Genomic DNA, 12,680 nt, shown 5'->3' on the forward strand with positions numbered 1-12,680 from the left:
CGTTTCCCACGGTAGTCCATTGGTCTTCTCTAGTAAATTGAATAGGATACTATGACCAATTGAGATATCTTGGTGTAGCTGGTTCTGCTATCATGATAGTCCGTAGTGCTAGTTTTTCTTGATGTTTGCTTCTGCAATCTGGAGCCCCTGAGAATATCACTGCTACCATTCCCTTGGATTTTTGGAATCCTTTGTCCTCGTGGTTGTCTTCGTCTTTTTTTCTGATTGTCCTCTTTGGTGTTCTCCTTACTATCTTTTCTTGTGTATCGATCATTGAAAGTGTAACAATTTCTGATGGTGTGCCTTCCATTAGGGTGCAATGGGCAATGTATGTTTTCAATGTCATCATATCTTCTGGGTTTAGAAAACTTCTTTGATTTGTCGGCCATTGCCACGGTATTGTCTGGTCTACATTTTCTTTCTTGATGTCTGTTATTTCGATGATTTTGCTTATCCGGGTTGTTCTGGTTGCTCCTATCCGGAAACCTCTCTCATGTTTTTTCTTCTGCAGTAATCATCTTTTCCACTGTTCGCCTGAATTCTTCATTGTTTCTCGGATTTTCTTTGCAGAAATCTTAAAATTGCCACCTAGCCATGATTCCATGAGAGAAGGCTTCAATTACTTCTCGTTCGGTGATGTCATGCACTTGAGCCCGTAGTTCGTCGAATCGTCGATAGTAATTTCTGAGACTTTCGCCTCCCTTTTGCTTGAGTCCTTTCAGTTATGCATGAGTGATTGGGTGTGTAATGATTCCTGCAAAATTTTCACAAAAAGCTCTTTGCAAGTCCTCCCAATTTCTGATAGATCCTAGATTTAACTTGTCGAACCATTGGAGGGGCATAGTTTCTAGTGCCATGGGAAAGAACAAGGTTTTGATATCATCGTCTCCTCCGGCTAGTTCAATTGATTGTGAATATATTCTGAGCCATTGCCTTGGTTTGGTTTTGCCATCATACTTAGAGTGGTTAGACGGTTTGAATTTGTGAGGTAATCGTACTGATGCCAACCTGTTCGCAAAATAGGGGAATCTGTCGTGCGTTCCGGCTTCTTTGAATTCGGATTCGGCACCTTCTTCTAGCCAAGTGTTGTTTTGATGGGAATAAGTCTGCGAGGCTGTCTGGGTAGGCACCCTACTCCTGGTCTTCCTTGGTTGTTCAAATTAGTGGCCTTAATTATGTTCCTTCCTACTTTCTCCGTTATTGCTTCCACTTGGCCCAAGTCTTTCGAAAGCGAACTTCCTTTGATTTTGATCTTCTTGCCTGCGGGTTGTTGATCTGGCGGGTAGTCTCGATCGGGCTCTCTCTTCATGCGTTCTTGGGATCGTCGACCGGAGCAAGTCCTGGAGCTGTTCGTACTTCTCTCCGTGATGTGAAGTTGCCCTGAGTTCTTCTAATGCTTCTCGAATCTTATCGTAAGGCGTATTCACCGTGCGTCTTTCTTCGGCTTCTTGTTGTGATTTTCTTTTATCGTATTCAGCCAAATCTGACTCGTATCTGATCCAGGCTTCTCTACGCTGCCTAGCACGGTGTTGGCGCCCTTGCTTCAACTTGTTTTTCCTTTCTCTAGCCTGTCTCTGACTCTTGGTTTCTCCATCGTAGCCCTGGGCAAAGGGTGATATGTTGGATTCTGATTCATCTGATGACCTGACATTGGGTGCTTCTGGGGGGTTTAATGGTGACCGAGGATGTCGAACCATGAGCACTTCCCGTGCGTGAGCCGTTCTATTATTGGTGTTAGTTTTCATACTGTCAGAGTTGCTGATGACTTCAGTAGACGTCTCGATGTCGTAGATCGAGTCTCCTTCTTGGTAAGGTAGAATAGCTGTTGTTGTTGTGCCGACTAGTTGGGTTCCGCTATCTTCAGGAATGGAACCTAGCCAGTGGATGATACAATCTTGCGATGTTATTGTTAGCACGAGACCCTCCTGGGCTCCTGTCAATGGTATCCCAAGCATTGGATTGAAAGACCTTTCGAACTGTCCCTGATAGGATTTTGCTGTGTTGTTGAGCCCAAATAGAAAAGAACTCGACTTTTTGAAAGAATTCTGAGGGTAATCTGAGTTATTTTGGATTGTGCTCTGGAATCCTGCCAAAAAAGAACTCGGTTTCTCGAAAGCACTCGAGTTAGACTTCACCTTGGATACGGAGCTTGAATTCGAGTCGGATGTGCGTAGCCGTGAAATCTTATTTGAATCGGATATTATGAGCTGCGCGAATCTTCTGGTGAGCTGATCCGTCGTAGTTGTCGAAATAGGAATTTCTTCATGATGATCCAGATCTTCGAGGAGACGGCTTTGAAGCTTGTCGTAGTTGTCTGCCTCGCAGATCCATGAGCCGAAGATGAAAGTTGATCCCATCGGGAAGATCATGTTATCGAGGTACATCGAGCTCTCGGATGCAAAGTCGCCAAAAGCCCCTACCTGGCGCGCCAGCTGTCGATGTTTTGCCACCGATAGCTTGCCACGGGGATACCCGGGGCAGTATTGTTCGGGCTTCAGCGTATTGCAGAACTCGACGGTGAACGCAAGAGACAGTCAATTTATCCTGGTTCAGGCCCTCGATCATAGATCGAGTAATAACCCTACGTCCAGTCGGCGTTAGCCTTTGCGTTGGATTGGTTGTGATATGTTGTGTTGTACAATTATCGTCCTTTCTGTCCAGGAGCCCTGCCCTCCTTTATATAGTCAGGAGGCCAGAGTCCTAGTCAGTTTACAATGAGAGTTCCTAGTAGGATTACTGAATAGTACTACTACTAGGATTACAAGGGAAGAATCCTAGTTAGACTAGATCTTCTCTCTCCTTTGTGGGGTATCCTGTGGGTCCCGTATCGACAATATGCTGGATCAATTAACAAGTGGATTATCAATCCCAGTTCCCTTACCTCCTCTACCCACACCTGCCGCACCGGTGCGTCTCCGCCTCGGCGTCGAAGCACTTCTAATATAAGGCTGTGTTTAGTTAGGGAAAATTTGAGAATTTAGCTACTGTAGCACTTTCGTTTTTATTTGGCAATTAGTATTCAATCATGGACTAATTAGGCTCAAAACGTTCGTCTCGCGATTTCCAACCAAACTATGCAATTAGTTTTTTTTCGTCTACATTTAATGCTCCATGTACGTATCACAAGATTTGATGTAATGGCTACTGTAGCACTTTTTGGAAAAAAATTTTGGAACTAAACCAGGCCTAAAAATAGAGGTATCTCTGTAAATCTTTTTTTTTCTGTAGCGGTTGTTATCGGTGATGGAAGCCTGCAGAGTGCGCGTGCTGTGCATCAGCATCACCGCCGAGATGAAGGAGATGGCTGAGGCACTGCAAGGACTATTTAACTACTGATGCTTGCCGTGATCAAATCTATCGCCGTAGACATGAACAAAAATACATGATGCTGGTACAAGGTATGGGCATTTATCTGGACGTATTAATTTACAACAACTACGAGAAATATCGGCATGCGCATGGCAAATATCCAGAGGTGGTGCCTATTAGGGCAGTCCTAATAAAAAAAACTAGTAGTTTCTATAACATAGAATACCGCACCAAAAAGGTACTGCTTTTCAACCCATGGTTTCTATGAGTAATAATTATTTTCTCTTTCTCTCTTACAACTCCATCTTCTTCCTCCAATGGGAGTGCGACACGAGCTCCCTAGAAACTCCCCAATGTCGATTTCATGGTTTCTTGGTGCATTGTGTCAAGAGTAGACCTGATTTCTTCATGAGGAAACAATTTCTATGATTTTTACTCTCTTTCTTCATTAATTATGTTGCCATGTCAGCGTTTTGCCTACGTGGCAAGTCATTTAATGAGGATAGAAACCATCATCGATACAGCATTGGGACTGCCCTTATACTCCAAGCTATCACGGGTTACGAAACCTTAGAAGTTCTTACACACAAAGCTAACACGCATCACGAATCTCTTGCAAACATTTTGTAAAAACAAAAAAAAAACAAATAAAAACTAGCGCTACAGGGATTCGATATAGCCAGCAAGGTCCAATCATCATTAGCGATGTCTATAGTACAAGCTGTTGGCCACATATACACGTGTGAATTGCAAGCTTCTCTTGGCTCCTAGCTTATCTGCAATATTTTCATCCGTATTGGCCATTGGATGGAGCGCTTTAGGTGTCGGTGTCCTGATTACAACACGGCAAATAGCATCGTCGGCTCGTCTCCATTAATCCGTGACTGGTAGAGACCCTGACCTGAGAGAAAACGAGATCGCAAAGTAGCACGTACAACTTCCTGATGTGTATGGATCGACTGTGCAGATACCTGCCTGTCGCTCATATATTGCAGATAATATTAGGACTACAGTGACCACTACACCAACATTCTGCACCAAAAAGAGAGAGACAGAAACCAGCTTCTTCACGAAATATTAGGACTCACATGAGTATCCGTGTAGTACCAAATATTGTACCTGGACACAGAGACGATTTTTCATCTCAAATAGGTACTCAATTAATTTTCTTTAAAACTTGCGTGTTTCTTAATTAGAGTACTATATTGACTATATCTCACATAATACGCCCATTCAATCACCCTTGTTCGGCAAGTTTGCACGCTAGGAAATTCCTGGGAACTATAATGATGTCCCAAAAGGCTGCATTTAAGTGAAACAAAGGTTGAGAAAAGGATCCAATGCAAGAACAAAAAAAAAAGTTGTAATAGAATAAAATAAAATAAACAATGACAATTCCCGCCAATAATCTTTAATAGAGGGGAAATAAGTTAATAACTAGTTTTGGCTCTATGGATATATATGAACTTTTGGATGAATATCTTTTTTTTTGCGAAGGGAAGTGGGGAATTATGTTTAAACTCAACACAGTACATCAGCAAATTACATATGAAAAAATCTAAAATAAATAATACATAATAGTATATCTAGATTCTCCCATCATCTTCTTCCCTAGTTCCTGTTATGCAACTGATGCTCTAGATGAACACAACCTTATTGAACACCGAAGCCAGAGTGCAGTTTTTATGCCGGATCCAACGATTGACCCTGAAACATTGGGCATGCCGCAAGATCTAACGTTCCGGAACTAGTCCAAAACATATCTGCATCGATGAAAGAATATCGACGGTTACATCATTGAATACAAAATAGGATGCCGATTCATTACCTCCAATCCTTGACTTTCTATCCACGACCATCGACGACAAGATTGATGACCCGGAGTATCTGTCCTTGTTGGGAGTGCCTAGGAGCACACCTCCCCTTGCAGATAATGGCCACAAATTGGCTAGCTGCCGATAAAATCGATGCCTGCAACAACGATCGTCATGGCAATCACCGAAGTCATCGCAAGTAACAAGACCCCCGGCCGAAAATCATCTGATTTCGCTATAAATTCATTTGAGCTAAATCCTAAACAAACTGATATAAAAACAATGGAAAAGAGAGATGAGTCCTCTCTCCTTCCTATCCCCCGCAGACGCACTGGAGAGTATGAAGGGGAGGGGCCCTAGGTGGTGGAGGCGCGGCGACGGCGAGGACTAGGAGAAAGGGCGGTGGCATTTTCCTTGGGCCCTAGCTAGTAGCAGCTTTTACATCCACTGCACGCTGCTGCTTTTTGGATGAATATCTTGGTTACAGATCACCAATTTGGAGTCTTTCTGTTAAAGAAGAAATTTGATGTTTCTTAAGTCTAGACTCTAGATGTTCAATATATGTTGTCTGATGTATGGCAGCTTCAACACTTAAGTGTGTACTCCAATCACAAATAAGGTGGCCCTATTTCAGATATGAAGTCAGCCAAACCAAATATTGATTACAATACAATACTTTTTGCCATGTTACAAATTATATACTCCGAAACAAAAACTAGTGGTTATTATTGAAATGTTTCTGAAACCGTCTTGATGTGCAAAACAACGTCGCTTACTGTGATTGTATAAGGAGCCTGCATCGGTTTTTGGAAAACATGAATAATCGTAGGACAATTCTCTTCGAAGGAATTTAACGACGAGCATCGAAATTCCTGTAGGAGCCGGGGAGAAGAAGTCCTGCAGTAAAGGCAGCTTCTGTATTTGAAAAGGAATTTTGATCTTTTTTTAGTTGACTACTAGACCAGAAACAGCCCAGCAACATTCTTCACAGGCACAAATGCACAATGAATGAATTGTATATATGCTGCACATATATAGATAGCGCCATCAAAATAGCAGATGGCTTTCCTCTCAAAGAAACACAAGAACACAGTCGCACCATCCTCACAGCTCCTCTTCCAACCCAACAAAGCAGCCAAGCAGCAGGCACTAGACATGCTGGATGGAAGCGCCACTGTGAATACTCCAAACGTGCCCGCACCGCACCCACCCCTATAATAACCCGGTCGCCAACGCCAACCAGGCAACCACCTCGCCGCACACAACACAAGCTTTAAGTCTACCACTGTGTAGCCGGAGCTAGTTGTAGTTGTAAACCGGCCAGGAGCTAGCTAACAGTGCACCAAAGCCGCGCCGCAAGGTACTCCTAGCTAGCTAGCTAGCTACTACCACCTCCGATCCGGTGACCGGTGCTGCTGCCATGGAGAATCCCTACACGAGCTTCATCAACAGCCATCCCCAGCACCACCGCTACTACTACCACCCCGCAGCGCCACCGGCGCCAGTGCCGGCCGCCGCCTACCCCTCCCTGCCTTTCTTCGCTGCGCATCATCTGCAGCCATCTGCTACGACGGCGCCCGCCCCGCCCTCGCCCCCGCTCCGGGAAGCCCTGCCGCTGCTCTCTCTGGCCCCCGCCCCACGCGGTATCGGTATCACCCGACAGGAGGAACAACGCCGCCGGGCACCGGCATTGGATTCTGAAGAGGACAGGGACGAGGGAGAGGAGGAGGGCCCCACCACGAGCAGCAACCACGGCCACCAGCAGCGCCTGGGACAGCGAGGGCTCTTCGCCGACCTGAACGCCAAGGCCGCGGGTGACCCGATGGACGTGGAGGACGCTGCCGACGGCTCCGGCCCAGGCTCCGCGGCGGGCGACGTGACTGTGGCGCTGCGCATCGGCCTGCCGCTGCCGCCGGCACCTACTAGCACCGGCGCGGCCGACCTGGTCTCGAACCTCTCCGCCGGCGCCCGCAGGCAGCAGCAGCACAACCACGACGGCGGCGAGGAGGAGGATGACAGCAGGGAGAACGGTGGCGTCGAGGAGGAGGAAGAAGAGGAGGAGACTACCGCGGTGGCGGCGCCGCTAGGGTTCCCGTCCACACCGATCGGGCGGCTCAACAAGGGGCAGTACTGGATCCCGACGCCGTCGCAGATCCTCATCGGCCCCACGCAGTTCTCCTGCCCCGTCTGCTTCAAGACCTTCAACCGATACAACAACATGCAGGTGAGCTGATCGATCCAGTCACATCTATTAATTATTTCATTTCACTGTCGTTCTTCTTCTTGCCGCTTGCACCATGCATATATGCATTTCTCCTCAATTTTTTCAATTGAAATAATTGAACTAACAAATCGAAGTGGTTTTCGGCCTGTTCGCTGGTTGGGTTGGCGGGTGCTGGTTCGTTGTGAGAGAAAAATATTATTGGCTAGCTGGTTGGGCTGACTGAAACCAACAAACAAACAGTCTGTTTGTCTAAAGGCTGGCAATTACGATTCCCAAACTGAAATTTTCTCTTGAACCATTAAACTCGTTCCGTTGTTGATCAGTAACCTAGCTGTGTTTGATTGTCTTCTTTATTTACTCGGAGACTTTTATTTTCTTGTCCGTTGATGAGGACGAACGAAATAATTTTGGGGTTGCTAGTTTCTTCTTGGGCAACCCACAAGGGAACGTCGTAGATGTCGATCCCCTAGCTCCCTCCCAATAATTGGAACTAGTTACCTAACATTGAATGATGTGGCAGTACCTAGCTAGGTTAAATAAAGTTTCTACAGTCGCCAAGCTGGCCTGTCGTAGGTAGTACATATCAAATCTCAAGTGATATATGTTGAAAAAAATACATGTTATCCATGTAGATCCGTGCTCGTGTAACAATGATCTGATCTCGGAATTATGTGATAGTCGTAGGCAGTACATATCAAATCTCAAGTGATATATGAGTTGAAGCATCTAGACAATCAGAAACGACATCATTTTCAGAGTGATCCCTGCAAGCAGTTCGTGATGTTCAGAGATCTTCAGGGTCACCTTTCGCCAGCTCCTCTGGAGAGCCAAGAAGAAATATTTCCCTTCTGTTGACTTATGGTTAGTGCAATTTGTGGAAAAAGTCTATATTAGCCCCTAACGTTCGGTATGGTGTCTACTTCACCCCCTGAACTACAAAATCATGTATTCTACCCCTTGAACATCTTAAAACTGTCTATTTAACCCCTTGAGGTGGTTTTAGAACCTGGTTTTGCTGAAGTGGCTATCTCTGTCTACTGCCGCCAGCATGCCAAGATCGAGTTTATTGTGTCTGCTCTCTCTACTCACCATTCTCTTCCTCCTCGCAATCCATCCAGCTTGCTAGCAGCGCATCGTACACCTTGGTCACCAGCGCCACGTCCCATGCCACGGCGAGCTCAAAGCCTCTACCCGCTCCCTGTGTGTTCGCGATGCTGTGCAAGTACACCTCGAGGTAGTGCCAAGTCTCTTCCCGCTGGGGTCTCCAGGTAGGGCGACTTCCCCGTGTCGGTCGCAATCGCAAGTTGCACGCCGACGTCGCGGGTGTTGCGGACGTGAAGGAGCCAAAATTTATGTGTAGATCCGTGCTCGTGTTACTAACATACCAAAATTTATATGTGTAGAACCTCCAAAGGCGTGGCTACGCAAATCTCCTCTCTTTCTTTATTTTTTTTGTTGATTTATTAAGTAGCATAGATGATGCACATTAGGGTGTTTTGGTCACGGTTTGGAGAAATGTACACAATTCTGAAGCAGAAAACAGTTCTTCTCCAATGGTCATTGTCCTTTGGGTAGCTAGCTGTGCTCATGTGAAAGAGCCGGAGGTAATAATCAGGTAGTAGCTCGCCAGATAGATTACATACACGTGCTCCTGTCTGTTCTGGCCGGCCGGGCGCCCCCTGACCGGCGATTAAGCTCAGAAAGGCCAGCAGGCCGGTCGCATGCAGTTGCCGCCTTTTCGGGTGATTGAACAAGACCAGTCATGGCCAGGTCCAGGAGAAGCCATGCATATATGCATGCCACTTTTGAGCTTTTCCGGGAGGCCTTCGCTTTTATCCGGGAGTTCGTCTTTGCTTTGGGAATGCATGCATGCAGGGAAATGGAGGCCGCGCGCAGCAGCCAGCAGACCAGTGGCGCTGCGTGGAGATCCATGAGAAGATCTGTCTCTCTCCGTCGTCTTTGCATCTCTCTCTCTGCAGTCTCTGTGTCCAATTTCATTTGGGCATGGCATGGATGTAGCTTGGTCATCAGATTCAGATGCATGGTGTGCTGCCTGCCTGTCAGGTCATGGAAAGAGATCGATGAGCATGCATATTGCATATGCATGAATGCAGCTTGCATTGGTCATCAGGCAGTGCGTGCGTGTCTGGTCGATCTGTGGAAATCCATCGCTGCGGCAGCCTGAGCCTCTCTGCTTGTAGGCCATGGCCGCTACTTTCTTTTGTCTACACAGCCACTAAGCCACACCACTGGCCCTGATGATCGATTGATCTCCCAGAAGGCCAGAACATTACCACTCATCTAGTATATCTTTGATCATGTCCATGTGAACATGAGCTTCTCCTGTTCGCTTGAACTACTTATCACCTATTGTACAATGTTTTTTTTCTCCAACAACACAGCATCGCCTGGCTTAGCAGCCGAGCCGAACAGGACGAGAATAGATGAACAGAATGAATATGGTCCTCTGGATATAGCTATATTCAGCCTGTTCGTTTATTGGTTTATAATATTTTTCTCTCAAAATAAACCAGCACCAACTAAGCTTATCAGAAAACCAACCAGCGATCAGTCTCAAATCTCTCATTGACCATTGACTTGGGATTCGCTGGCTGTTGTGCCTCCTTCACGCCTCCCGAGACTGCAAGAGTTGTGCAGTGTTGTTGCTGTAGCTTAGCTATGCCGTCCTGCCACGCTCACTGTGCACGGACGCAATCGCGCACGTACGTACACGGCACAATTGTACAAACACACACACACGCTCTCTCTCTCTCTCTCTCTCTCTCTCTCCTCCGAAAGAAACAACACAAACACGTACTCTATTTTGCAAGCTAGTCTCTGGAAGCTAGCTAGACGTACAGCCCTCGCTTTCAAAAGCTTGCATGCGAGGCCTCTGCTCTCATGCGGCTTCTGATCCGGTTTCACCACACACTGACATGGTGATGCGAAAGTAAAAAAAAAAAAAGAGTCTGTGGCATAGTAGGAGAACACTGTTTACGGGAGCCAATCTTCTCTGATCATAAGCAACAAATGTCGAAGAGATGAGCATGCATATGCATAATGCATACTAGTAGGTGTATATGCCTCTCGAAATATACAACGCCTTCAAACCTTATGGCATATATAGTATTGTTACTGCTACCACTGGTAGCTCTATATATGAATCTAGTACCCCAACCTAAGGCATATAATTCTAGTTTATCTTCAGTCAAACTATCTAGAGTTCAACTAAGTTTATAAAAAAGAGTATCAATCTTTAATGAATCTAATACTACTTATTTGATATTATAAAAACTGATATTTATTTTATGAATAAATTTGGTTAAGCTCAATACGGTTTGATATGTTACTAGGCTAAAATTGTACCCTTTTCGAGAAAGTGATAGATCTATGAACTGAACTCAAGTGTAGTAGTAGTAATTAAGTAACAGTAGTAATAATTAATGTTACCTTCTTATGCATGCATGAATGCATGATCACATGAACACTGCCCTACCTGATATTGCAGCATATGATCATGGCCCCGTTCGCTTCAAAAACAAAGCATGTACGCTAAGCCCCTATAGCTATAGGCTATAGCAGTATAGCTAGCAAGTATACTCATGTACGGACATTAGGATACTGCACATTGTACATGTATTCATGCGCGCTGTTTCTTTGTGCTTTTGATCGTACGTACTAGTACGTGTATATATATGTCTGTACGTCCGTTGCATTGCGTGGGTGATTGACCTGAGGCCTCGTCTAGTTTCTGCCCCTAAAGTTTAGTTCCTATTTCATCATATGTTTGGACACATGTATAGAATATTAAATATGAACTAAAAAATAATTAATTGCATAGATTGTGATTAATTTACGAGACGGATTTTTTAAGTCTAATTAGTTCATGATTTGACAATGTAGTACTACAGTAATATGTGCTAATGATGGATTGATTAGGCTTAATAAATTCGTCAAGCGGAGTACCGAGAACTTATGTAATTTGTTTTATTATTACTATCGAAACACTCCGATATAATACTCTGATGTGATCTCCGATGTGATATCTCTGAACTTTAGCATTTGGATAGGCCTGAATTGGATGGATGTGGGATGCAGATGCACATGTGGGGTCACGGGTCCCAGTACCGCAAGGGCCCGGAGTCGCTGCGGGGCATCCAGCCGACGGCCATGCTGCGGCTGCCGTGCTACTGCTGCTCGCCGGAGTGCCGCAACAACATCGACCACCCGCGCGCCAAGCCGCTCAAGGACTTCCGCACGCTGCAGACGCACTACAAGCGCAAGCACGGGCTCAAGCCCTTCCTGTGCCGCCGCTGCGGCAAGGCCTTCGCCGTCAAGGGCGACTGGCGCACGCACGAGAAGAACTGCGGCAGGCTCTGGTACTGCCTCTGCGGCTCCGAGTTCAAGCACAAGCGCTCGCTCAAGGACCACGCCCGCGCCTTCGGCCATGGCCACGGCTTCGTCGGCGGCGCCGGCGCTGCTGGCTCCGGGTGTGGCGGGGCACTCGACGACGACGATGACGGCGCGGTGTCCGACGTCGACCACGACGGGGCCACGGCGGCCAGGTCGATGTGACCGATCCATGCAGGCATCTACTATGGATCGATCGAGCTCTCTACTACTAGCCGGCCGGCCGGCAGGTCGATCTTATATACATACTACAAAGACCGTATATGATCGATAGGCCGGCCGACCGCTGCAAGTGCAAAAGAAAATCTGTTGTACTATATAGTAAAGAGATTATCGAGCTCTTCTTTCATTTCGCAGCTGCTGCAGCGCTGCTGTTATGTTCTCTTTATCTGCTCCGTCCTAGCTTAAGTACTGCACACGGCTCTTCTCTGGCACGAGGAATCAATCACGGGCATGAATGTGTCAACAGCTAGCTTGTGAATACGTGATCGATCGATGCACTGTTCAGAAACTTGAGTCATCCACTACTTAAAAAAAGCATTTATAGGGGCGGCTGGTAACCTTTTGTAGGGGCGGTTTGGCCAGCCGCCCCTACCGAACCGTCTCTACAAATTATGTATTTGTAGGGGTGGTTCCCAGGCCGTCCCTACAAATCGATTTGTAGGGGCGGCTGTTACTACAGCCGCTCCTACAAATAGATTTGTAGGGGCGGCTCGTATTACCAGCCGCCCCTACAAATACCTGTTTGTAGGGGCGGTTCAATCTAGAACCGCCCATAGAGTATGTTTTTCCACAAAAAAATTCAAATTTACAATTCAAAATCGCGTTGTCGAACGCCCCGCGACCAACGTTCCGAACCGCGTTCGCGTTGCCGAACGTCCCGCGACAAACAGATATTTGTAGGGGCGACTACAAGCACAAGA

General features: G+C 46.3%; 1 protein-coding gene across 2 annotated transcripts; it reads left to right on the forward strand.

Annotated features, from left to right (window-relative positions):
• Positions 1-6,383: 6,383 nt before the first annotated feature.
• Positions 6,384-12,203, forward strand: LOC136552006 (zinc finger protein WIP2-like). 2 transcript variants are annotated; one of them, XM_066543550.1, is made up of 2 exons: positions 6,384-7,347; positions 11,407-12,203. In XM_066543550.1, exons 1-2 carry the CDS (start codon positions 6,544-6,546, stop codon positions 11,920-11,922), a joined length of 1,320 nt encoding a protein of 439 aa, XP_066399647.1. In that variant the 5' UTR covers positions 6,384-6,543; the 3' UTR covers positions 11,923-12,203. The 2 variants fall into 2 exon arrangements, with proteins under 2 accessions (XP_066399647.1, XP_066399648.1); XM_066543551.1 differs by having other exon boundaries at positions 11,446-12,203.
• Positions 12,204-12,680: the final 477 nt, after the last annotated feature.

This window comes from Miscanthus floridulus, chromosome 4 (assembly GCF_019320115.1).
Source record: "Miscanthus floridulus cultivar M001 chromosome 4, ASM1932011v1, whole genome shotgun sequence".
Lineage (NCBI taxonomy): Eukaryota > Viridiplantae > Streptophyta > Magnoliopsida > Poales > Poaceae > Miscanthus > Miscanthus floridulus.